Raw genomic sequence first — 25419 nt, forward strand, 5'->3', positions numbered from 1 at the left:
TGACCCCAAAAGAATGAAAGGCATAGTTGACCTTGGTGGAATTTGAACTCAGAATGTAGCGATGGGCAAAATACTGCTAAGCATATCATCAAGTGTGTTAACAGTTCTGCCAGCTCACCACCTTAAACAACAATAATAATAATGCTTTGATGAAGATGATAATGATGATGATGCTAAATTCATTGTTAGATTCAGAACTACAAATGCAGATTATATGACATTCATGACTTTTTTTCAAAATTATAAACAGCACTAGTAAAAGTGAATCAACATTTTGACTAAGAATCAAAGACTAGCTGGCAATGTTGACTTGTGCCTATTGAATGGTAATTCTGCTGCTGTTGAGGATGATGTCAGTGGTGGTGGTGATGATGATAATGATAACAACAAAAGTAACAACAACAAGAAAGATAAATAATATATTATGGTCAGTATTTCAAACATTTACATATGTGGGTGAATCTGGATATGCAAGTATTGTTGACTGTGTGTATGTGTATGTATGTACATCTATTCATCTACTATATACATTCATATAAATACACACATATATGTGTGTGCATGTGTATGTATGTATGTGTGTATGTATATATAATATATATATAAACATACACACACACATACTTACACACATACAAATATAACTATTTAATTTATAGTTATCTTTAACTCCTAAACAGAGCTCTTTGGATTTCTGATCTCCTTGATCGTTAATTACACACACACCACACTTATGTTTACACATGGTAGATCTCTGTGTATGTGTGTGTATTTATGTGTACATTCTCGTATGTTCCCACAGCTGTAGCTTGGAGTGGGGGAAGGTAGGTTTATAGTCAACACCTGCTCTCAAGACCTGTTTCCGCATCAAGATAACAAGAAAAGAAAACAGAAAAACAAAAAACAAAATAACAAAATCATCGTCAACAACAACAACAACAACAAAGGAGTTCAATGAAGTATAAGGAGCAAGTTCAGCAGGCAACAGGTCAGCTGAAGGTTTTAGTCCAGCTTTGCAAGCTCATTTAAGTAGATGTCGATACTCTCTTTGTCATAGAGCACAAAGTAGATCTGTTTCAGTGATGATGACATGACTGATGCAAAGTAATTCGAGATGGTTCGGAGGATGATCTGTGCTGCAGTGTGCTTAGGGAATCCACCACTGTAATTGGAAGACAATAAATGAACATTTAGCCATTGAAACATGATGCCATATCGTTATTTTACAGTTGTTCACCTTTGATTATGGGTTTGTTCAATCAAGGAACAGATCCAGGGTCAAAGGTATCCAACTGTGACTATTCCTGCATTTTTTTTCAAGCATTGTATGTGTGTACTGGGTGTGTGTGTAAACATGTGTGCATACATATTTGTATATATGAACATATGCTTGTGTATGTGTGTGCAGACATACACATACATATATAGAAAAACATACATGTAGATATATATACATATAGACATGTGAAGGCATGTGGCCTAGTGGTTAAGGTGTCACGCTTATAATCGCTAGATCATGGGTTCGTTTCCCTGACTGGGTAGCACATTGCATTCTTGAGCAAAACACTTCCTTTCACGTTGCTCCATTCCTCCCTTTCAATCAGGGGGAAAATGTTGGCCTGCTCGCCAAGCCAGCATGGTGGCATCATTCAAAGGCCAAAACGATGCAAATGTGCATTGTGACCGGCGATGTGTAACAACATCTGATAGTTGTGTTGGTCATGTGATCACATGACCAATCATGTGACATATAAACCTATACATATAAATGCATACAAATGTGAACTCATATATATTCATTAAACTTTCATGAGGAAAATGTTGACAGTGAGTTTGAAGTTTTGGCTTGCTTACTTTCATCAGAATATCTGACGACAACAAGAAAGCTGAAATTTCAAAGGTATCCTCAAACTTACCCTTGTAAAAGTTTAATAAACATGATATGCTACCAAAAATTATTGAGTATTTCTTCAGTTTAAAGTTAAACTATTTTTTTTTATATAACTTAACATAAAAACAAACAGTAATATATAAGTAAAAATATAACCATATAAGATATCATATAAATGTGTGTGTGTGTGTGTAAACAGAGCCTGAAAGATTGCTTTAAAATGTATGGCATATTTTATAAATATGCCTGTTCAAGTATCATAATAGCATGATACTGTTAGTAGCTCATTTGGTTGTTTAATTTGATATATATATATATATATATATATATATATATATATACACGCACACATATTAGCTAAAACAGATACACAAAAATCGTCTTGTTAGAACTATGATATCCACCATCAATATGACTTATATGTTCATTATTGGCTGCCCTACTTTGAATGCTTTAGTGCTCATAAATCCATAGTGAATATATCTGGCTATTCCCATACAATATTGACTATTTGGGCTGTGTATAGACAACCTCACACAGCCTTTCAGAACTTCTTATAAAACCATTGTTTCACATTATAGTGTACTTGACTGGTTTGAAACAATTATATTGTCCAGGGATTGGTTATTGATTGTAGATATCTTATTTCTATGGAACCAAATATTTTTGTTTTTTAAGAGTGTCTCTCTGTTTTAGTTAATTGGTTGTTCTAAACATAATTTTCATGTTTATTGAAAATTGTTGCTAATTTGTTTTCGTGTCATAGAATAATTCTTAATACCACTGTGAAGTGCTAATTTTGTTATGTACAAAACACACACACATTACATATACTTGATACTAAAATACAACCATATTCTACACATATTACAGACACAAACAAAACACACATAGATATCTACATATATACATATTACACACACATACATTACATACAGATAACATACATCTATATATATATATATATATATATTAAAACAGAGAACACAGATAGATACTCATATATATCTATGTACAGACAACAAAGATATATATATATATATATATATAGACATATATACACCCATACATTATACAAACAGATAACAACCATCAGACACATAAATAAACAGCCATGATAGAGTCAAGCACTCACTGGGATGTAGAGAAACTTATAATTTTGCATTATTTTATCCTTATGTAAAATAACTAGAGTGGTAGTCGGGCATTTGTTTTGAAGTGATAAACTGTTCAATATATGTTTAGCAATAGCAGTAGTGTCGCCATTGTTGTCAATAATGGTTAATTCTTCTCTTGAAACAATGGAACTGCTACACACACACATGCATGCATATATACAACCAAATTCAAACATACCCTCATAAATGCACAAAATGCACGTGCGTGCGCGCGCACACACACACACACACACACATTATCATAAAACTAATAGCATATGAAAGAAAGGCAAGATAATAAAATACTTACCGTCCACTCCCTACTGAAGGAAAGGCAACACTTTTAAGATTCTTCCTTTCAGCAACAGACAGACAATTTTTTATGGTCTTTGTTAGTAAATCTTTACTATTATTGGTCGACCATGTGGGACCATGGCAGTGAATGACAAACTTTGCAGGAAGATTACAACCATCAGACAATGTTGCTGTGAAAGAACCAACACATGTACAAACAGCATGCATAATTACCCTGCTAAGCTTTTAACAAAATGCCTATATACATACATTGGAATGAATATATATATATATATATATATATATATATATATATATATATATATATATATATATATATATAATATATATATAAGGGTTGGACAGAATAATGGAAACACTACTTTTTATTTGACTATTTTTTTCTATTGGCAATATGACTAAATTCAAAACTGTTCTAGACTGTATATATGTATTATGTATATCTTGTACTTCATCATATAGCTCTGTTGGGTGTAGCCAGCCCATTTATGCGTACCTTTCCTTCATTGGACACTAAACTCCACTTGCGAAGACCTGTTGAGGCAAGTGAAATTGAAATCGAACCAAATTCGATGACTGGCACCCATGCCAACGTCTCCTTCATTGGCCACTAAACTCGGCTTGTGAAGACCTGTTGGGGCACGTGAAAGCGAAATCATGATGGCACCTGTACCAGTGGAGTGCTAAGAGTAGCATCCGAGCGTGATCGTTGCCAGAGCAGCTGTCTGGCTTCCGTGCCAGTGGCACATAAATAGCACCATTTGAGCGTGATCATTACCAGTGCCGCCTTACTGGCACTTGTGCCAGTGGCACATGAAAAGACAATTGAGCGAGGTCATTGCCAGTGCCGCTGGACTAGCTCCTGTGCAGGTGGCACCTAAAATACACCATTTTGAGCATGGCTGTTGCCAGTACCACCTGACTGGCCTTCGTGCTGGTGGCAAGTAAAAGCACCCACTACACTCTCAGTGGTTGGCGTTAGGAAGGGCATCCAGCTGTAGAAACCCTGCCAAATCAGATTGGAGTCTGGTGTAGCCATCTGGTCTGCCAGTCCTCAGTCAAATCGTCCAACCCATGCTAGCATGGAAAGTGGATGTTAAATGATGATGATGATGATGATGATATATATATATATATATATATATATATATATATATATATATAAAGCTACTGTTGGAACATCTCAATGATTATCAAGCCTATTGCATGAAAACATCAGTATTCATCTCCATTTTGGTGTTTTAATCCAAAATAGAGATGAATACCAATGTTCCCAAGTGAAAGGCTAGATAATTGTTGAAGCATTTCTTAACATGAAACCAATCGCAGCCTTAATAACAAAAAAAGGATTTTTATCCATCAATGTGGTGTCATTCGATATATATATATATATATATATATATATATATATATATATATATATATATTTAAGTATTTATATTTAAATGAGTTAAAATGCACAACTCATGTGATTGCCAAACAAGACAAATTATTGGAGCATGGATGGCTGGAGCTTCAGTCAATAAAACAGTTAAATTGCTTATGTTTCAAGAGGTGCAGTCTCTAAAAGCACGTTGGCATTTCCTAACCAAGGTAATACCAACTCTGGCAAGCATAATTCTGGATGAAAAGAAGACAAAGCTCACAGAGAGGGATTACAGAATAGTAAAACATATTGTGTCTAAAAAAAACCATACGACTACTCAGCAAAAGTGGTAGCAGAATTCAATCACCACCTAGCCAAGCCTGTGTCATCCAAAACCATTTGTCATGAGCTCCATAAAACTGGCTATCAAAGGAGGGCTGAAATTGGTAAACGTCTCCTGTCCCACCAAAATGGTGTCTAGACTACTACCAATAGAACAATGTCATCTAATTTGATGAATCATCATTCACCATTTTCCCTACTTCAGTTGAATTTACGTCTGGATACAGTAAAAAAAGCGGTCAACTCAAACTGTTTTGACCTCTGTTGTAAAAACATGGAGGTGGTTTTGTGATGATGTGAGTAGCCATATCATAGAATTCTTTTGGTTCTTTAGTTATTGCAGAGTTAACACCAAGGACTTTCTGGGTATTTTGACTGATCATATCTATCCTATAGTACAGGCGTTGCTCCTTGAAGGTAGCACAATTTTCAGGGACAATAGTGCACTGACTCATGAGGCTAATGTTATTCACTATTGGTACAATGAGCCTGAAAATGAAGAAAACTTCTAGCATTGCTCCCATAATCACCAGATCTTAATACAATCGAACATTTATGGTGTGTTTTGAAGTAGTAAGCAAGCAGCCACTTCACTCCATTATCATTGCTGAAAGAGCTAAAGCACGTTTTATAAGAATAATGGCTTGAAATTCCCCTAACAACATTTCAGAACTTGCAAAAATCAATTACTCAATGTATAAAACTGTGATTAATGCTAAAATAGACCAACTCTCTATTAAATAATAAAACTGTCATTTAACAAAGTGTTTCCATTATTTTGCCCAGTCCCTGTATATATATATATATATATATATATATATATATATATATATATATATATATATATGAATTTCTAAATATACATATATAGGTATGTATGGATAAACTTATAAATATACATACCTATAAGGAGAGATTTGACTAACCTGAGCAGTCAGGTCAGCCCCAACATGTTTTGTCTGTAGAGACAAAAAGAATATTTGTTTACAATTTGTACAAGTGTCTTTAAATTACACAACAGTGATGGCCTAAAAATCTTCTACTACTTAATGTGTGTGTGTACATATATTTATGATATCCATACATACCTATACACTCTAGAAAGCACTTACAAAAAGATAAAAATACATTTGATAAAATTAAAGGTGTAAACATGCATGCACTTATACTGAAATGTATATATATATATATTTATGTGTGTGTGTATGTACACATATGATTAAGTAGACTGTTGACAATTTTTTTCCTCCTTCCTTTTCTTTTGGACTTTCCTATGTCTCTTGTTTTTGAAGATGAGCTTTGATTGAAATATAAAACAACCACTCTTTCTTTCATTCTCTGAGTGTCTTATTAATACTTTGCATGTAATATGTCCTCACATTGTTGTTTTTTTCTTTGTCTTTTTTCTATTTCTAAAAAAATTAACTATATATATATATATATATGTATGTATACACACACACAGACACACACACACACAAGCACACATATATGTATGTATAAAGGTCACTTTCACCTAGTGATTTCATTGCAGATGTCATCCATGATTTACAATTTGTTTTCTAAGCTTTCAATGTCATCTCTATAAACTTCGATCACAACTAGAATGAATATTGAATCTAGTGGGACAAATATAACACTGGTCACAAAACAGAATGTGGATGTGAAACATTTGGCCTTGATGGGTATTGTTAAAATAGCTTTGCACTAGATTGTCTTTTAGAAATAGCAGCAGTTATCCTAACCATTGTTTACAAATCACTGACTCTACTATTTTGCTAATTATATATAGTTCATAATTATGTTGGTAATTTGAGAGAACAGGTGTTGCAGATATAGTTTTCTACTGGTTTGGAAATACAGCATAATTAAAACAAAGGTGAAATAGGAGACACATGAAGATAGTTAGTTCTTTACATCATTCCTGTTGGAATTTGGTCAAGATTGGTGACTGTGTCAGATTTCTAACATATTACCAAAAGTATTCCTGATTGTTTGGCAGTTAGTCCTCAATATTTTTGCATGATAAAGGTTTAGCAAAAGATGTGTGTGTGTTTGTATGTATGTATACACACACATAACCATAACTTTTACATCCACTTTTCCATGCTGGCAAAGGTTGGAAGAGTCAGTTTTAACACCATATCTTTCCATTAGTTACAGTCCTTCATCATCACTTTTGCAAGGTCAAGCATCCTGGGATCAAACCACAACACTAATCTTCTGCAGATTTCTTTTGCTTGGTACTTTTTTCCCAACTGTCATTCTTCACAAGTATTGCAAATCCATATGATTGCAGTTTCCTCTCTTTCATGTTTGAAGGGAAGGAGGTTTGACAGCTCAAAAGTTGAATTTTTCATTCAGAATACCTATGATCTGTCATTTGCACCTCATTTCTTTCCAGTTTTCACATATCCTCTACATTAGTACCCTGTCACACTAACATGCTATACAGTACTTTGTATACAAACACACAATTGACCCTTTACTCAAAGAAATAACCCCTTTGTTGCTAATAAAACTAATAACTACTTGAATCTTGTTTTCTCCTTTACTCTGGCCTGTACACTATTGCAACAGCCACCTTCACAACTGATTCTAAGTTAGAGAAACTACCAATTACTCCTAGTAACCCATCTGGACAGCTGAAATATTTCATCTTTCAGAGCTCTAACAGCTTTATCCTGTACATCTATTGCATAAAAAATAATTCTTCACTGTCAACCTGCCTAATATCCCACTGCATTTTTGGAGGTATCCATTGTTTGCATTGGGTATAAGGTATATGGTTCTTACCCACACCTTTTATTCACATGCAAGGCCAATTCCCAGTTGACAGTAGTGGTCTATTTGGACTACTCAATTCTAGGCCTCTTCTTCCACAATGTCTTCCTCCAATTCTTTGACTGATTTGGCCAAGGGAACCCTGTGTGTGTGTGTGTGTGTGTGTGTGTGTGTGTGTATTTAGAAGGTTATTTGTCATGGTTGGTTAGAGTGACCATTGGTTTTGCACCTATGAAGCGCTTAGCTGTATAGGCAATTTGTTAAATTCAAAAGGCTGGAGGCACATAACTTCTCTACAACTAGAACCAATGGTCACTCTCTGAGTGGCCATAACAAACAACCTTCTAAATATACTATTGCTCTAATGTTTTAGAGTGTGCTTCTTTTTCAGATGTATCAATTACTGACTGATATATATATATATATATATATATATATATATATATATATATATTGTGTAACACTAAGAAGCGCTACATGGTACTAGAATTTTCAACATGAGTTAAATATAACAAACTACTCTAAATAGTGGTTAGAATATCTAAATAAGTGTAATCAAGACTGGCTAGCTGTACTGATATTAAGTTGTATTAGTTGTAATAATGAAGTCAAATCAAATAGTGATATTTTGAAATCATTTAATATATAGAGTTCAGATTTGCATAGCATTTCCTATTATATATCATGCAAACCTGAAATATATATATCAAATGATTTCAAAATGTTTGGTTTGACTTCATTATTACAACAAATACAACTCGATCGGTATAAACTAGCTGGTCTTGACTCCATTTGTGTGTGTGTGTGTGTGTGTGTGTGTGTGTGTGTGTGTGTGTGTGTGTGTGTGTGTGTGTGTGTGTGTGTGTGTGTGTGTGTGTGTGTGTGTGTGTGTGTGTTCATACATATACATATACACACACACACACACACACATATATATATATATATATATATATATATATATATATATATATATATATATATATATATATATATATATATATATATATATATAAATTTAAGTCACAATATATGGATTCAAGTATTCTGGTAGTACTCATAAATAAAGCTCCTTAATGTATCATTCTGCAAAATATATAGACTATATAGTACAATATATTATTTTGAAAGCTGTTTTGCATTTTGCATTAATGCAGACATGTAAGTAATTTATTTATTATTAAGTATAATGATATAAATTATTTTCATATTTTTAAGTTATGAAACAATTTGTTGTGATATTTGAATTTTCTTATTGTTAAATTAAATTTTCATCAAAGTATTTCTCTGTCATTTATGACTTTATATATATATATATATATATATATATATATATATATATATATATATATATATCAGGTCATTAAGAATAAAATATTTGATTTTCTTATGCATCAAGTTTGACAGTCGTTAACTCTAATGTTTTATCCTGTAATTCTTTGTTTTACAGCATTGAAGAGTTACATCACCACTTTTCGAAATGCAATTCATGGTGTCTGATTATATTGTAAGTTTTCTCTTGTAAATCAATTTTTGTGAACGCATGGATAGATCAAAAATTTGTGTTGTTTATGAATATGAGTTCCGTCATGGAACCAACGCATCCCAGACAGTTTGAAACATCAATGGGGTGTTTGGTGAAGATGTGGTGAATGAGCACACTGTATGTGGATGGTTTGAGAAGTTCTGGTCTGGTGACTTTACTCTGTGGTAGACCTGAAACCAAGGTGGTTAATGATGAGCTGGAAACTGTAGTGGAAGTGGATACACCTCAAACTACATATGGGTTAGCAGCAAAGTTTGATGTTTCGATTCCAACTGTATAGGACCACCTGAAACAGATCGGTAAGGTAAAGAAGCTGGATAAATGGATACCACATGAACTGAACAAGCATGTTGTTTTGAAACTTGCTGTTCTTTGCTGTCATGGCATAAAAGCGAATCATTTTTGCATCGTATTATTACGTGTGATGAAAAATGGATTCTTTTCCACAATAGCAAGCATTCTAAATGGTGGTTTCATAGAGATGAAGTGCCAAAATACAATCCAGAAAAAAATATTCACCAAAAAAAGCTAATGGTGTCTGTTTTGTGGTCCAGCACTGGTGTCATCCACAACAGTTTCATGAGATCTGGCAAGTCAATTAGAGCGGATGTATACATCAACCAGTTGGATGAAATGATGAGTAAAGTTGCAATTAAGCAACCGAGATTGGTCAATAGAGACAGGCCAATTCTCTTGCAAGACAATGGTTGACCACATGTTGCACAAAGAATGCTACTCAAGTTACAGGAACTGAACTTGGAAGTACTCTGTCATCCATCACATTCACCAGACCTTGCACCAACTGACTAGCACATTTTCTAGACATTAGACAACGTTTTGCAAGGAAAAAACTTCAAATCTGAAGATGCAAAAACAGCCTTTCATGATTTCATCACCTCTTGCTCTCCAGAATTCTTTGCTGCTGGCATAAATAAGCTACTGATAAAATGGCAAAACTGTGTTGATAATTTAGGTGCATACTTTGATTAACTGCATTGCTTTTTGTTGAGATAAATAAAGTAAAATAAACTTTCAGTTCAAAATCAGACATTTCTTTCTTAATGACCTGATATATATATATATATATATATATATATATATATATATATGTATGTGTGTGTGTGTGTGTGTGTGTGTGTGTGTGTATGTGTTTGTATCTCCTTGTCTTGACATTACATACTTGTAAATGAGTGTCACTCTCCTACAAGCAGTATCCTTCATTTACAATATTCTGTGAAAACATGTCTGGCCATGGGATATATTTATCTTGATCTGGAACAGATAGGGGTTGGCAACAGGAAGGGCATCCAGTAGTATAAAATCTTCCTCAATAAACCTTGATGATAATGATGACAAGGATATTAAGTTTATGTTTGCTGTCTCCTGTGATTTCAGTCAATTGGTGAAATGTTTATTGAAAGTTTGAGTTCTACCAATGGCATATTTTGTATGGAAGACAATCAGGGCCAACAGTTGTACTCTATGATATCTTTTCAGAGACAGTTTACAATTCCCAAACTACGATTTAAGGTTTGGGTGATTTCTTTCTCTTGATAAAATTGTTTTGTATGTTCTCAGTAAAGTTTTGAAGTGTGAATGTAGTTTGGAAGATTATTATTTCTAAATTTAAACTAAATTGAGAAGGGAATATGAAAGATTGAGATAGAGAATTGTTCAGACAAATTAATATCTTCAATCACAAACACATGGGTATGTGTGTGTATATATATATATATATATATATATATATACATATATAAGCATATGTATGCATGTGTGTGCATGTAAATGTATGTATGTATTTGGGTGTACATGAGTATACATGTATATATATGTATATGTATGTGTGCACATTTATATGCATATGTTTGAAAGTGTGTATGCATGGAGTGTGTACATGTATGTAAAATTACAAGCACAAATAGAATTTAAAAGAGAAATCAAAAATATGATACAGAAAACATGTGAAGAAAAGTAGGAGGAAAAAGAGTAAAAAAAAAATGTGCCTCATCTCTAACATTACATTAAGATGTTTCTAAAGACTATATTTCTAAGATACTGTACTTTATTTACTTCACTCTGACAGAGGTGGAACATAGAATAGTTCAGATGTGCTTTTCATGGTGAGGAGTTATGTTTGGTTTGGTTATTGTGGCTTGATGAGTTTGGTTAAGGTGGAAGAGTGAATTAGAGTAGGAATTAAGAAGGATTGTGAAGTGGACAGGTTGGACAAAAGAGGCTGGATCATGTGGAATTGTGGGCTAAAATGATTAGATTGAATGGTTGACATAAATATTTTAGGTAGCTCACATTCATGAGTTCAAAATCTCTCTATCATAGAATCAGTAATTGATCTTTTTTTGCCAAACTGCCAAGTTATGGGGATGTAAAAAAACCAACACTGGTTGTCAAGTGATGATAGGGGACAAACATAAACACACTCACACACGACAGGATTCATTCAGTTTCCATCTACTAAACCCACTCACAAAGCTTTGGTCAGCTTGAGGCTAAAGCAGAAGACAACTTTCTCCAAGTACCATGGTTTAGTTCCACCATGCAGTGGGACTAAACCCAGAACCATGTGGGTAGGAAGCAAACTTCTTACCACACAGCCAAGACTACATACACACACACATTACTTAAAACAGTTTGGTACTGTGCTACTTCAAATTTAACAGGAGCTCAAGCCTTTAGGCTTCAGAAATGCTGAAACTTGAAGGAGCATAGAAACAAATTGAACTGTTTTAAATAATATATGTAACTCCTACTAAATGTGCCCTCTTCTTTTATTTGTCCACTCATTTGTGTGTGTGTGTGTGTGTGTGTGTGTGTGTGTGTGTGTGTGTGTGTGTGTGTATGTATATATATATATATATATATATATATATATATATATATATAAACACACACATATATATGTTGCAGGAAAGAATCACAAGACAGATTCTTGAAGCCAAGCCAATTGGCTTGCACAGGTTGAACAGAATTTTACTAAGGCAGCTTTTCTTCAGCTTGACGCTCTTTCTGTCACCAACTCTCAGTAAGGTAATATTTCCCATGACCAGACATGCATTCATCCCTTCAAGTAGAGCTGTGGTATGGAAGAACCCATCAGGCATAGTTATTAGCGAGTGTCCCAATGAAGATGTGAAAACACTTTAGTATTGCAAATTTGGGGTCTGCAGTCAGAGAGTCATTTTCTTCGAACAGCAATCCTATCTTGTATCATACTGAAGCAGACACTTTTGCAAATCTATAGATGGCTTTAAATTTGTTGTTATATTTTTTTAAACCTTGACTTTTCTTTTCATGGGAGTGTCTGAGTTCATTTAATACACACACACACACATATATATATATGCATATATATTTTATGTAGTTGAGTAATATATCATTGGTTACGGAGGATCAGAAAATTACCATTGGTTTCATGTCTATTACTGCTCTTGGTAATATAGGCAACTTATTAGACCTGCTGGCCAGAGGCACATAATCTCTTTACTAATGGAAGTAAAAAATACAGTCTTGGTCAGTTTCGTGGGGGAAAAAAATCCGTGAAACAAAAATAGCCATTCTGGAAGGGGCAAAGTTACCTCCCTCTGAATGATTCCAGCTGTGTCTGAAATCAGTCAGTATATGTTTTACATTCACAATGAGGAAGACAATGTTTCCAAAATAAATTTTCTATCATGAGAGCACTGACTAAAAATTTCACTCTTTGAATTCAAGAAGGTACCCACATCATGCAAAGTTTTTAGGATCATTGTCCTCTCGGCCAAGCAAAGTTTGTACCAACTGCTTCTATTGAGTATGGTCCAGGTTGTTCCAGTAGTTTCCATCTAATTCTGCTTGGTGTTCCCTCTTCATTTAAATGTCATATATATCTGGCTAATGCTGTAACATTGCATCTCTTTGGGATTCTAAAAGAAGACTTGTGTTATCTAGTGTGGTCTTAAAGAGGCCCTCCACTGCTTCAAAATATTTCTGTGCATATCCTTATATTGTTCATGCTGCTACTGCTGTTGTTGCTGCTGCCACAACAGGGATTTTTCACCACCAAACTGACCATGACTTATTTTTATGTGCCTCTGACCAGCAGGTCTCTGCATTATCAAGTGCAATAATTAGATGGGAAACCAATAGTAACTTCCTGACTGGCTGGCTATAATCAATACAACTACATGTAACTGTCTCAAAATGCTTTTTAAAGCATGCTTTTTTGGACAACTAACCAATTTTTTAAATATTTATATGTACATATAAATATATATATATATATATATATATATATATATACACACACACACACATACATATATATACATACACACATACATAAATATATATATATATATATACACACACACACACACACATATATATATGCATACATACATATATACATATATATATGCACACATACATACATATATATATATAAATATATATACACACACATACATATATAAATATATATTTTAAAAAATAACGTCGACCACTAACGTGGACAATTAATGTGCTAGAAATAGATCACATCTTGTGTCTATTAAGACCTAAATTGTTCTCAACATGAAATATAGCAGCATACCAAAATGTGGTCCACGTTAGTGGTCGACGTTATTTTTTAAAATGTACCTTAATCCCCTGAGATTGCAGATAATATTTCTGAATCTCTTTGATTCTTTAGATGTGCTTGCCTCCTGATAAAATAATCGATATTAATTAATATATGAATAATTACCAGATTTTATAATAATATTTTACCCATTACCCATGTTCTCATACTGAATATATAAATATATATATATATATACACACATAGACATACATATATATATATTAATATGTATATATATATACACATACATGTATATATATATAAATATTATGGAGATGTACTTGCAGAGCAAGTAACCTGATCTGAGATCGTGTGCTGAAGCAAAAACAGGTTCAGTGTGGAAGGTGTTTATAAGCCATTTAAAAACACACGAAAACCGTTAGATTCACTTCAACATTTAAATTTAATTTGTCAAAGTATTTTCGTTGCATTAAAACTGCAACCTGTTCACTGACGAAGTTCCATGCAGCACAAAATTTTGTTAGTGAATAGGATGCGGTTTCAAAGCAACGAAAATACTTTGACAAATTAAATTTAAATGTTGAAGTGAATCTAACAGTTTTTGTGTGTTTTTAAATGGCTTATAAACACCTTCCACGCTGCAATCGTATACACACACAGACACACACACATCCTTATCATCACTTGCCTTCCACTTTTCAATGCTTGCATGGATCAAATGGAGTTTATTCAAAGCAGATTTTCTATGGCTGGATGCTCTTTCTATTGCCAATCCTCACCTGTTTTCAAGCAAGGTAATTTATCCTCATGGTCAGACATATTCTTGCAGAATTTTGGAAATGAACGACATTATTTGTATGGCAGTAATGCTTGCAACTATAACACACATTCAAGAGAGGGAGACAGAAATATGCACAAGTGCGAGCACACTCATGCATATGTATATGATGGGCTTCTTTCTATCATCCACATCCCCTCACAAAGCTTTGGTAAACTTGGAGCAGTGGGATTGAACCCAGAACGATGTGGTTGGGAAGCAAATGTCTTTCACACAGCCACATGTACATCACAGACACATACACACACAGCACCATCATCATCAATATTTAATGTCTTATTTCCATGCTGGAAATGGGCTGGACAATTTGACAGGAATTGGCAAGGCCAGGGGCTGCAGCAGGTTCCACAGTCTGCTCTGGGTTGGTTTCTATGGCTGGATGCCTTTCCTAATGACAACCATTTTACAGAGTGCACTGGGTGTTTTTTATCTGACACCATCACCAGTGCTTTTTACATGGCACCAACACCCACACCAATGCCTTTTACATGGCACCTTGGTTTTAGGATTTCAATTTTGCTGTGGTAGGTGGATCTTCTTGAGTACAACAATGCCCCACATCTTGGTCTTCTGTAATCTCCTTTGTAAGGCTCAGCATTCTGAAATAACCTTCAATACACACAAACACACACACCAGGCATGTGACCAAGTGGTTAGAATGTTGCACTCATGATCATGAGATCATGGACTTGATTCCTGGATCGGTTGGGAAATATTTCATCTGACATTGCTCTGTGATCACTTTGACATCTGACATGTAGCATGCTGTGCACCTGTACAGGCAATGTCGATTTGATGAAGGGAGTGAGCTAGTGTACAGTACAAACATTTGATCACTGTAAACAAATCATTTGTACAGGTTGTTCAGTAAGAAACTGTGGATATCTCATCTGTCATCTACAACAGGGGAGTCCACAACATCCACATATACAAACACACACACACAATCTCATTTTTATAATCTTATGTCTGCTTTCCAGACAGGCATAGTAGGGACAATTCTTTATGGTTTAAAGTAATTGTTATTCACATCTTGTGCATTCCCCCAAAACCAAAAGACCATATTTTGATGCTCCAATTTTTGGAACCCCTCTAACACTAAAACCTTTACAGAGAGCATTAAATGCATTTAATTGTGGAACCAGATCTGGAGAGGTTGTCATGCTCTCAAGGAGACTAAAAGTTCCTCTTATCCCTGTAACATCTCCATTTGTTCAAGGTAGCATGAGCAGCAAAGGCTGAACAGAACAAAGAGTACTGACAGAAGGGATAAGGTGAATGGGCAAGAGGAGCATGGGTACGATGGGAGAAAATAGCAATGGAAGCGAAATAGTGCTGGGTGACAGTAATGTTTGTTGATGAGAGAGAGAGAGAGAGAGAGAGAGAGAGAGAGAGAGAGAGAGAGAGAGTGTGATGTATGTCAGAAAGGATATATCAGATGTGTACAGATCCAAATGCCAGATGTGTTTTCATGGATGCAAGGATGGGGAGGGAGAGTGTATAGGATGGTGGCAAAATATGCAGAGGTTCAATGCTCTCCTTTGCTATATGGGCAGGATGGTGCACTGAATAGGAGAGGATGAGTGGAGATAGGGCGAATGAGAAAATGAGAGGTTCGGGCAGATTTAATGCAATTTCTAGTTACACGGTATAATGGAGTGAATAGGAGAGAGGATGATGCAAAGAGCATAAGCAATAAAGCAATGAGAGAGAGAAAGAAGTCCCATTTTATTTTTACCAATAGAAGTAATATTGATATTTTTCTAACCTCTTATTCTGGCTCTTATGCTTTTAGATCACCTGCTTCTATAGCTAATGAGGTAATTTAGGTAACAAAAGCTATCAACTTCCTCTAAAGCATGTTCAGGCATTTGAGAGAATCTATTTCAAGGGTATCTCTTAGTGCTTACTGCACCTGTCCACCTGTTACATATGAAATCTATATCTTCCATTAGCCTGTCTGCAATTCCTCTACACTGCTTCAGAGTGATGCAGAGCATGTAACATTCAGAATTTCTACCTGGTCCTATTCTGTATATTGAACACAGCCATTTCTCTGATAGTAGTAAGGTTCTGTTTTTTTTTCTCCAACTTACTAAAATTTTAGTCTTCATCATATCTACTTTCAAGCCTTTTTATTTTAGCTTTTACTTTTATGTCTAAAATTTCTTCTCCAAATCTTTACCTGAATGAGCTCATCAGCATATAGGCATTCTTACAGACAGCCAGCTTTTAAACCACTCTGCTATAGCTTAGAAGACAATGATAAATAAAAGGAGGATAATGACTGAGCCCTGTAACGTTCTGTCTGCACATTAAAACTTGTCACTGAACTCATTGCTGACTCTCACCTTCTTAATCACATCTATATATATGGCTTGCACAGCCTTTAGTCATTCATCAACCCCTAGTTTCCTTAGTGGCTACCAGTTTACAGAATGAAGAACCTTGTCATACGCCTTCTCTCAATGAACAAAAGGTATGGACAGCTGATTACTCCTAACTAAATACTTCTCTGGCACTTGTTTCACTTAGAAGATAACATTGGTATTATTGCTTCCTGGTACAATCTTATTGTTTTAATGTCCACTTTTCCATACTTGCATGAGTTAGATGGAGTTTTATTGAGGCTGATATTCTAAGGCTGGATGACCTTCTTGTTGCCAACTCTCACTTGTTTCCAAGCAAAATAATATTTCCCCATGACCAGACATGGTTTTGCAGAATACTGGAAATGAAAAACACTGTTTGTATGTCAGTAGCACTCATTTATAACTTCCTCATGGTGTCAAGACAAGGAGACACAAACATATACACACACACTGTACATCTATAAGAGATATTAGCTGAGGATGAATATCATAGTAAATTTGACATTCCACGATGTTTCTGCATTAAGCAGGACACACCTACAGCTATTTTAAACTAATACTGTTTCTGTTGCACATAAAAAATTTTTATTCAGCCAGTCATCTAGTTGCTATATCAGTGATTATTCAATCACCATTTCCCTTTACTAAGATTTTGTCTTAGTAATGCAGTTGACAGTGGGTACTTGCTACTGATGAAGCCCAAAGAGGCAGAAATGGTGGATGATTTTTGCCTGCTACAGAGGTATTTTTGTGCTATTTAGCACTGTAAATTTGTAAGAGATATTATCACAGGATGGATACCACAGTAAATTTGGCTTTCCATGATATATCAGCATTAAGTATGATATATAAATTGCTAGTTTAAACTAATACTGCTTCTGTTGCACATAACAAATACATACACACACACAAATGCACCCTTCTGACCTTCTGATGAGTGCTGGGATTTTCCAGGTTTTCTTAACTCTTGAGTGTGATACTGATTGGTAAAATCAAGTGAAATGGATTCATAATACTGTGTTATATAAATATGAATACATACATAATATATATATACACACACATACACATATATATACACAAATACACACACATACATACCATAGCGTCTGTCTAAATAGCACTTCACAACAAGCAACAGCCACATGCCACATGCATAGCTACATGCACACATGTATAATTACATGCATAGATGTACATATCTACATGCAAATATATGTGTAACTAGATGCACACAAATGCCTGTTATACACATGCAGGACTATATGCATATCACATGTGTTACTATATGCATAAGTGTATATGATTATATGCAGATAGATATACATAAGATACACAACATATTTATACATATATATTCACACATAGACATACCATATGCACATGTATACAGCACACATTGAAATAACTATTTCTAACATTGGAACAGAGTCACAAATTTAAGGGTAGGGTTAGGTTTATTTTATAGCATTCATTTTATTGTTTTTTAAATTCTCTTGTAAATATTTAATTGACCCAAGGAGGGTAGAAAATAAATTTGATGTTGGTATAATGTGAACTTAGAATATAAAAGATGTAACTTAACACTGCCAGGTGTTTTGTTTCTCACTCCATCAATTCCATCAGAATATGTACATAAGCATGAAACCTTAGAGTTTAACAAGAGAATAAACTGAGGACCAATAGTGTTGATGTCTTTTCCAAGTTTAATTAAAATGTGAATGTAGTGAAGCAAGTCCTATCAGGTGTTGAACGTCCTTCAACAAGTTAGGTTGCTGGGTACACTATTATTACATTGCAGTGCCCATAACGAAATATAGATTGCTGTGATGGGGAATTGAATCCTGATGACTCAATTGACTGGTGAATTGTGAAATACTTAGTATATTAGATCTCTCTCTCTCTCTCTCTCTCTCTCTCTCTCTCTCTCTCTCTCTATATATATATATATATATATATATATATATATATATAACACCCTAATCACTCACAAACATGCTTATGTGCACATATACATATGTGATCATAAATGCAATTTGGTATAGATACTTGCATCCACATACAGGCCTATAAATATGAAAAAATATTATACATACACATATATACTTAAAATATATGTATATAAAAACTGTGACTGTATTATTAAAAAAATCTCTAAGTTATATCAGCAGAAAGGTAAGGAAGTGAAATAACCTCCAGCAATAGAATGATTGTAGTACAGTTACTCTATTGCTGGTTTAATAATATTATTAATAAAAAGAACTCTTCAATATTGTTGAACTTCAACTTGTGATCTCAAAAACTATAGTCAACAATACCCTGAAATTTACTAGAATATATAACAATATAGATTACAATGATATAGATATCATCATGCAAACTGGGAAAACTTCACTATTTGATAAAAATTCTACTTGAGGTAAAAAGTCAGATCTCATAAGTACATTCACTGTCATTATGAGTTTGTTTGACAGGACTGGGATATATAATGTTGTATGCTTATATATCCTGGATACACTTAAGAAGAAATTTACCTCAATAGATATTGATGTGCATAGAGATGGTGGGTTGCCTATAAGCCAACAAGCCAATACATTTAGAAAAAAGCCTTCAAAAATTTCAGCCTACAAATAATTATAATCACTAACCTTAATATTTCTTAGATGTTACCATCAATTTAACCACAAACACCAACCTTACAGTACATTTAATCAAAAATTCACATATATTAATATAAACTCTTGCAACTATCCATAATTTTGAAAAATGTAATTAATGATACTAGTAGAAGAATCTCTAATCTGTCATAGAGTAAAGAGATTGCCCACCAATTCCCAATTAGAATAAAACACTAGAAACTAGTGGATTCAAAAATAATATCACATGCATGCCTAACCCCTCCCATCTAATAGTAATGAAAACAAAATTTCCTAACTTTCATGAATAAGCATTTCTCCATCAACCATTAATGAAGAAAACTATTCAATAGAAATAACCTTAAACTGAATCACAACTATATTACTGATAAAAAATAAACTTGTAAACCAACTATGTTAACTGACCCTAACTTGTATTTGAATACACACATTTATCCTCAACTAGTCATGTAATATCAAATTAATTATTTATAAAGCAGAAGTCACCTCAATTAAACCAAACAATAATAATATATAGAAATGCTATGTAACTACAGTAGAGGATAAACTTAAAACAGCAGTACTTCAACTATACATCTTCCTTAAGAAGCATAGAAAAAATACAAAATTAACTAATCATTTTTGTACTTAGAAAAATGCAATTGATTTCAACAAGTTGAAAATCCTGATGACATGCAGATCATGCAGAAATATGACAAAAAATTGTGGGTTATGCATAGCTGACAAAAGCCTCATACTGAAAAACTTAAATCAGCAAACAATCTGAATACTAGGTTATAGACCTTGATTAAATGTCACCATTTTAACAAGTACCTTCTAAAACTATAGAATATCTGATTGACTACATCAAAGCTTAACTATTTACCAAGAAAATCACGCATGTATGCATGCACACATACACACATAAACATATGCACGCACAACACACTCTCTTTCCCTTCTTCAGGCTTTAGTCACGAACAGATACTTCAAATATCTGTATATAAAAATAAACTCTTTAATCTTTATGATCTGTGTTCATTTCAATATCAAAGAATAGATTAACAGTTAGCTATTTATCAACAATCACACTGTCTCCCCCCACTTCACTTTTATTTCACTAATAAACACTCCTGATCTCTATCCCGATATACTCTTTGGTAGCTTACATTTTCAACTCTAGTTTTCCATATTTATTTCAATTTAGTAGTTCTCCTTTATCTTCTTTTCTTTGACATATTTATAACTACTCAAGGAGAATAAACTTTCCTGAATTATATATATATATATATATATATATATATATATATATAGATAGATAGATAGATATGTAATGAGTAATCCTATATACTTTTTTCAGCCCATAATGTTATATCAGAAACACTTACATGTGCCATAATACATTTGTCTGTCCATCCATCCATCCATCCATCCATCCATCTACCCATCTGTCTATCTATCTATCTATCTACCCATCTATCTATCTATCTGTCTATCTGTCTATCTATCTATCTATCTATACACACACACACACACACACACACACACATATATATGCATTTTTTTCCTTTTTTTCATTCATTGGACACTAAACTCTGCTTGTGAAGACCTGTTGAGGCAAGTGAAATCGAAATCGAACTAAATTTGACGACTGGCACCCATGCCAACGTCTCCTTCATTGGACACTAAACTTGGCTTGCAAAGACCTGTTGGGGCAAGTGAAAGTGAAATCATGATAGCACCTGTACCAGTGGAGCGCTAACAGCTCCGTCCGAGCGTGATCGTTGCCAGAGCAGCTGTCTGGCTTCCGTGCTAGTGGCACGTAAATAGCACCATTTGAGCGTGATCGTTACCAGTGCCGCCTTCCTGGCACTTGTGCCGGTGGCATGTGAAAAGACATTCAAGCGAGGTCGTTGCCAAAGCCACCGGACTGGCTCCTGTGCAGGTGGTACATAAAATACACCATTTTGAGCGTGGCCATTGCCAGTACCGCCTGACTGGCCTTCGTGCCGGTGGCATGTAAAAGCACCCACTACACTCTCAGAGCGGTTGGTGTTAGGAAGGGCATCCAGCTGTAGGAACTCTGCCAAATCAGATTGGCGCCTGGCGTAGCCATCTGGTTTGCCAGTCCTCAGTCAAATTGTCCAACCCATGCTAGCATGGAAAGCGGACGTTAAATGATGATGATGATGCATTGTAGAGGCCAACAAAACATTCATTAAATCTACACTGCTGCTACTGCTTACATCAGAGTAACAAACTACTTTCAATCATCTAAAGGAGGTTGTTGGGTGGTAAATGTTTTGAGTGAGTTACAGGAGTAAGAGACACAATACAAAATTGGTGACAGGAATTGAACTGTTCACCTCTCACCTGGCAGTTATTATTGTTGTTGAACCCCAAGTCAAGTAGATTGTGATGAAAGGATTTCAAGCTTTGATTATTTCATTTTGTTTTGTTCTCTTTTTTTATAGCATAGTCTGAGAGGAAGAGCAGCATAAGTATGATACTTTTCAGGGATCTTGTCACTAATGGAAGGAAGGTAGAGAAGAAGGAAGGGAAGGAGGGAAGGAAGCTATTCTCAAAACAAACTTAGTCTGGATGCTGGCAATAGAATGGACTCTGCTACAGGCATCTCAGAACACACGGTAATGGTGTTAAATGAGGTGACAGTTTCAAGTATAGCATAGTCAAGACTATGTTATTTTGGATATACGTGTTTCCTTCCATTTTTAATTTCAGGGAAATCTAGGTCTTATTTTTAGCAGGTTAAGCAACCATGTAGAAGCCTCTACTTGATTGTTTAATATACCAACAGAAGTTGGACATCCATTGTTTCAAAAAAAAAAAAAAAAAAAAAACACAGACAATCCAGAACAACTATCTCAACCATATATCCAAACAACCACAAAACAATCACAAGAACAACAACAACAACAACAACAACAACAGTAACAACTATATCCACAACACCAACAAGGAGCCAAATTCCCAAATTCCATAAGAGAGAGGCAGAAATCAAAGATGTACAAAGAGGAATGTGAGTTAGAGACAGATTATGGCAAGGCAAAATGAAGCTCACAAACTGTATGTATGCAAATGTACATGGTACAATTGCATACATACACATGTCTGTGTGTATACATATATGTGTGTGTATGAGTGTGTATGCATGTGTGTGTGAAGGGGCGTGGCACAGAACATTTGTACCATTGTGTTAAACTTACTTCACTGTGCCGGCAAGAAGTGGTATGGCCAAGGAGCGCATGTGATTCTTATCGGCTGTGGCAAATATATTTTGCACGGACTTCTCGAGAAGCTTCTGGGCATTGTGGCAACCCCATGATGGACTGTTCAGGTGGATGACAGACTTTGAAGGCAGATTCCAGCCGCGAGACATTGCAACTGCAATAAATTAACCAGCTGACAACGTTTGCCAAGAAAAAGTAAATGATCATAATATCACCATCATTATTATTATTATTATTATTATTATTATTATCATTATTATTACTATTATTATCATTATTATTATTATTATTATTATTATTATTATAGACATTGCCTTTTTATATTTATTACTATTGCTATTGTTATTATTATTGTATTAGAACTTGTTGAATAATAACTTTCTGATGATGATGATGGTGAAGATAATAATAATAATGATAATGATAATAATAATAATAATAATAATAATAATAATAATAATAATAATTATAATAAAGGTCTTAAATTTTGGCAAAAGGCCAGCAATTTTAGGAGGTGGGCCAAGTTGATTACATTGACCTCAGTACTTGACTGGTACTTTATTTTATCAACACCAAAAGCAACGTTGAGTTTAGCAGGATTTGAACTCAAAACATAAAGAGCTGGAAGAAATGGTATTAAGCATTTTGTCTGATTTGCTAATGATTCTGTCAGCTTAACATCCTCAATGATGATGATGATGATGATAATAATAAATGCTTCTTTATACTGATTCTTAATTAATTCAATAGCTTTTTACAGTTACATTATGTGGTGAAATACCACCATTACATGACAATATCTACTCTAGGTATCTGGTTGACATCTGGCAGGGATTGTTAAATAAAGCAATATCAAAAGATAATAATAATAATAATAATAATAATAATAATAATAATAATAATAATAATAATAATAATAATGATAATGATGATGATGATGATGATTTCTAAGTTTTGGTTTTTAAGCACAATGTGAACAATTTTGATGGGGAAGGGGTTACTTGATTACCTTAACCTTTGTACAAAATTGATATTTTATTTTATTGATCTGGGTGGGATGAAAGGCAGAGTTGATCTTAGTGGAATTTGAACTCAGAAAAGAAAGTGATGCAACTAAATACCCCAAGGCATTTTTTTTTCTGACACTCTGACAATTCTGAAAATGATAATAGTAATAATGGTTTCAAATCTTGGGAAAAGTTTAGCTGATACTATTGGCTCCAGTGCTTGACTGGTACTCTATTTTATTGACCTCCAAAAAGATGAAAGGCAAAGTTGACCTAGGCAAAACTTGATCTCAGAGCATAAATAACTGGAAGAAATGCTGTTACACATTTTGTTCAGTATGGTAACAATTCTGCCATTTTGATGCCTTAATAATAATAATAATAATAATAATAATAATAATAATAATAATAATAATAATAATAATAATAATAATAATAATAAAAACAACAACAACAACAATAATAATTCTTTCTACTAAAGGCCTGAAATTTTGTGGGAGGGGACTAGTCAATTACATCGACTCCAGTTTTTCACTGGTGCTTAATTTATTGACACCAAAAGGATGAAAGGCAAAGTTGACCTCAGCAGAATTTGAACTCAGAACGTAAAGGCAGACGAAATATTGCTAAGCATTTTGCCTGACATGCTAAGGATTCTACTAGCTTGCCACTTTAATAATAATAATAATCCTTTCTACTATAGGCACAAGGCCTGAAATTTTGGGGGAAGGGGTTAGTTGACTACATCAAACCTAGTGTGTAACTGGTACTTATTTCATCGACCCCCAAAAGGATGAAAGGCAAAGTTGACCTCGGTTGAATTTGAACTTAGAATGTAAAGACAGATGAAATGCTGCTAAACATTTTGCCTGGCGTAGTAATGATTCTATCAGCTTGCCATCTTAATAACAATAATAATAATAATAATAATAATAATAATAATAATAATAATGATTATAATAATGATAATAATAATAGAGAGCTAGAGAGAGGCAAGATGTGGTATGAACACAAACTGCAGAGAGTGGCAGAGTCGAAGACTTGCAAAATCCTCTGGGATTTTCCAATCCAAACAGATTGGGTGGTTGAGCATAACAGACCGGACCTAGTGGTGGTTAACAAGATGCACCACATATGCTATATAGTTGATGTTGTGTGCCCTTTTGACTCATGAATAGTCATGAAGGAAAGTGAAAAAATAGATAAATACAACCCTCTTAAGTACGAAATAGCCCTGCTATGGAAAATAAAGAAGGTGAAGATGGTGCCAATTATTGTTGAGTTCTGGGGGACAGCATCAGAAGGTATCAAGAAGAATATAAAGGAAATCAG

General features: G+C 34.3%; 1 protein-coding gene across 9 annotated transcripts in view; it reads right to left on the reverse strand.

Annotated features, from left to right (window-relative positions):
• Window positions 1-404: 404 nt before the first annotated feature.
• Window positions 405-25419, reverse strand: part of LOC106883351 (core histone macro-H2A.1) — a 65422-nt gene continuing 40407 nt past the window's right edge. For 3 of the 9 annotated variants that reach the window (XM_089355118.1, XM_089355117.1, XM_089355116.1), the window contains exons 7-8: window positions 3359-3533; window positions 405-1162 (exon numbers count right to left, since the gene is read on the reverse strand). In XM_089355118.1, the coding sequence (XP_089211244.1) occupies window positions 1003-1162; window positions 3359-3533 (335 nt within the window). In that variant the 3' untranslated portion in view covers window positions 405-1002. Of the gene's footprint in view, window positions 1163-3358; window positions 3534-9502; window positions 9688-23056; window positions 23235-25419 lie in introns of those variants that run through there. The other 6 variants (XM_052969572.2, XM_014934324.3, XM_014934323.3 and 3 more) reach the window with 3 other exon arrangements.

This window comes from Octopus bimaculoides, chromosome 7 (assembly GCF_046866305.1).
Source record: "Octopus bimaculoides isolate indiv1 chromosome 7, ASM4686630v1, whole genome shotgun sequence".
NCBI lineage: Eukaryota > Metazoa > Mollusca > Cephalopoda > Octopoda > Octopodidae > Octopus > Octopus bimaculoides.